Consider the following 884-nt stretch of genomic DNA (forward strand, 5'->3'; position numbering starts at 1 on the left):
TAAATATTGGAAATTTTTATATTCACAAATGTTAGAATCTTTTGAAGAGAAATATTTTTTCCTTTTACGTTCCAAAAAAATTAGAAAGGTATAAAAAAGAAAGATAATAAAACATTTATGCACATGTATATATATATATATATATATATGTATGTATGTATGTATATTCTATATGTAGCTAGCCAATTTACCTATAAAATTCTTTTTTTTTCTTTTTTTTATGAACAGGTCAGGTGCAATTACCTTTGGAAAGGCGAATAAGAAATATACAGTGGAAGGAAAGTCAATTGAATGGTTTCCTGTTATATCTTTATGTAGGACGAATGAGAAAAACAGTGTTCTAATACTTATAAGAATTTTTAATGATATGAAAAATATAAATATATATATATATATATATATATATATTTATTTATTTATTTATTTATTCATTCAATTATTCTGATAAGATTACTGGGAAATAAATCTTCTAGATATACAACTATCTCACAAAAATTTATTTCTTTGTGAAAGTAAAAAATGTAGAGCTGCAATTGATACAGGATCTAGTTTAGTAATGACTAATATTTATTTTTTTTTATTTTTTTTAATTTATCCCTTTGGAAATTATGTAACATTTATTTTATTTTATTTTAATTTAATTTTTTTTTTTTTTTAAGATAACTGGACCGTCTACTTTCATTCAACCGTTATTAGAAAAGATCAATTTAGAAAGGGACTGTTCAAATAAGGAAAGTTTGCCTATTATTTCATTTGTTTTAAAAAACGTCGAAGGGAAGGAGATTACCCTTGATTTTATGCCGGAAGATTATATAATAGAAGAAGGGGACACTGTAAGCAAGCAAAAATGAGATAATTACAATGTGTAAAAATAAATATGTGAA

The 884-nt window shown here is 23.1% G+C and overlaps 1 protein-coding gene across 1 annotated transcript; it reads left to right on the forward strand.

The window, feature by feature from the left end:
• Positions 1–35: 35 nt before the first annotated feature.
• PRSY57_0003900B (plasmepsin VI) lies at positions 36–833 on the forward strand (the record flags this gene model as incomplete). The annotated part of the gene is made up of 4 exons (XM_020114138.1): positions 36–88; positions 229–314; positions 450–553; positions 660–833. Coding segments are annotated over 4 exons (417 nt in total), but the record flags the coding sequence as incomplete, so codon positions are not given.
• Positions 834–884: the final 51 nt, after the last annotated feature.

This window comes from Plasmodium reichenowi, assembly GCF_001601855.1.
Source record: "Plasmodium reichenowi strain SY57 chromosome Unknown, whole genome shotgun sequence".
Lineage (NCBI taxonomy): Eukaryota > Apicomplexa > Aconoidasida > Haemosporida > Plasmodiidae > Plasmodium > Plasmodium reichenowi.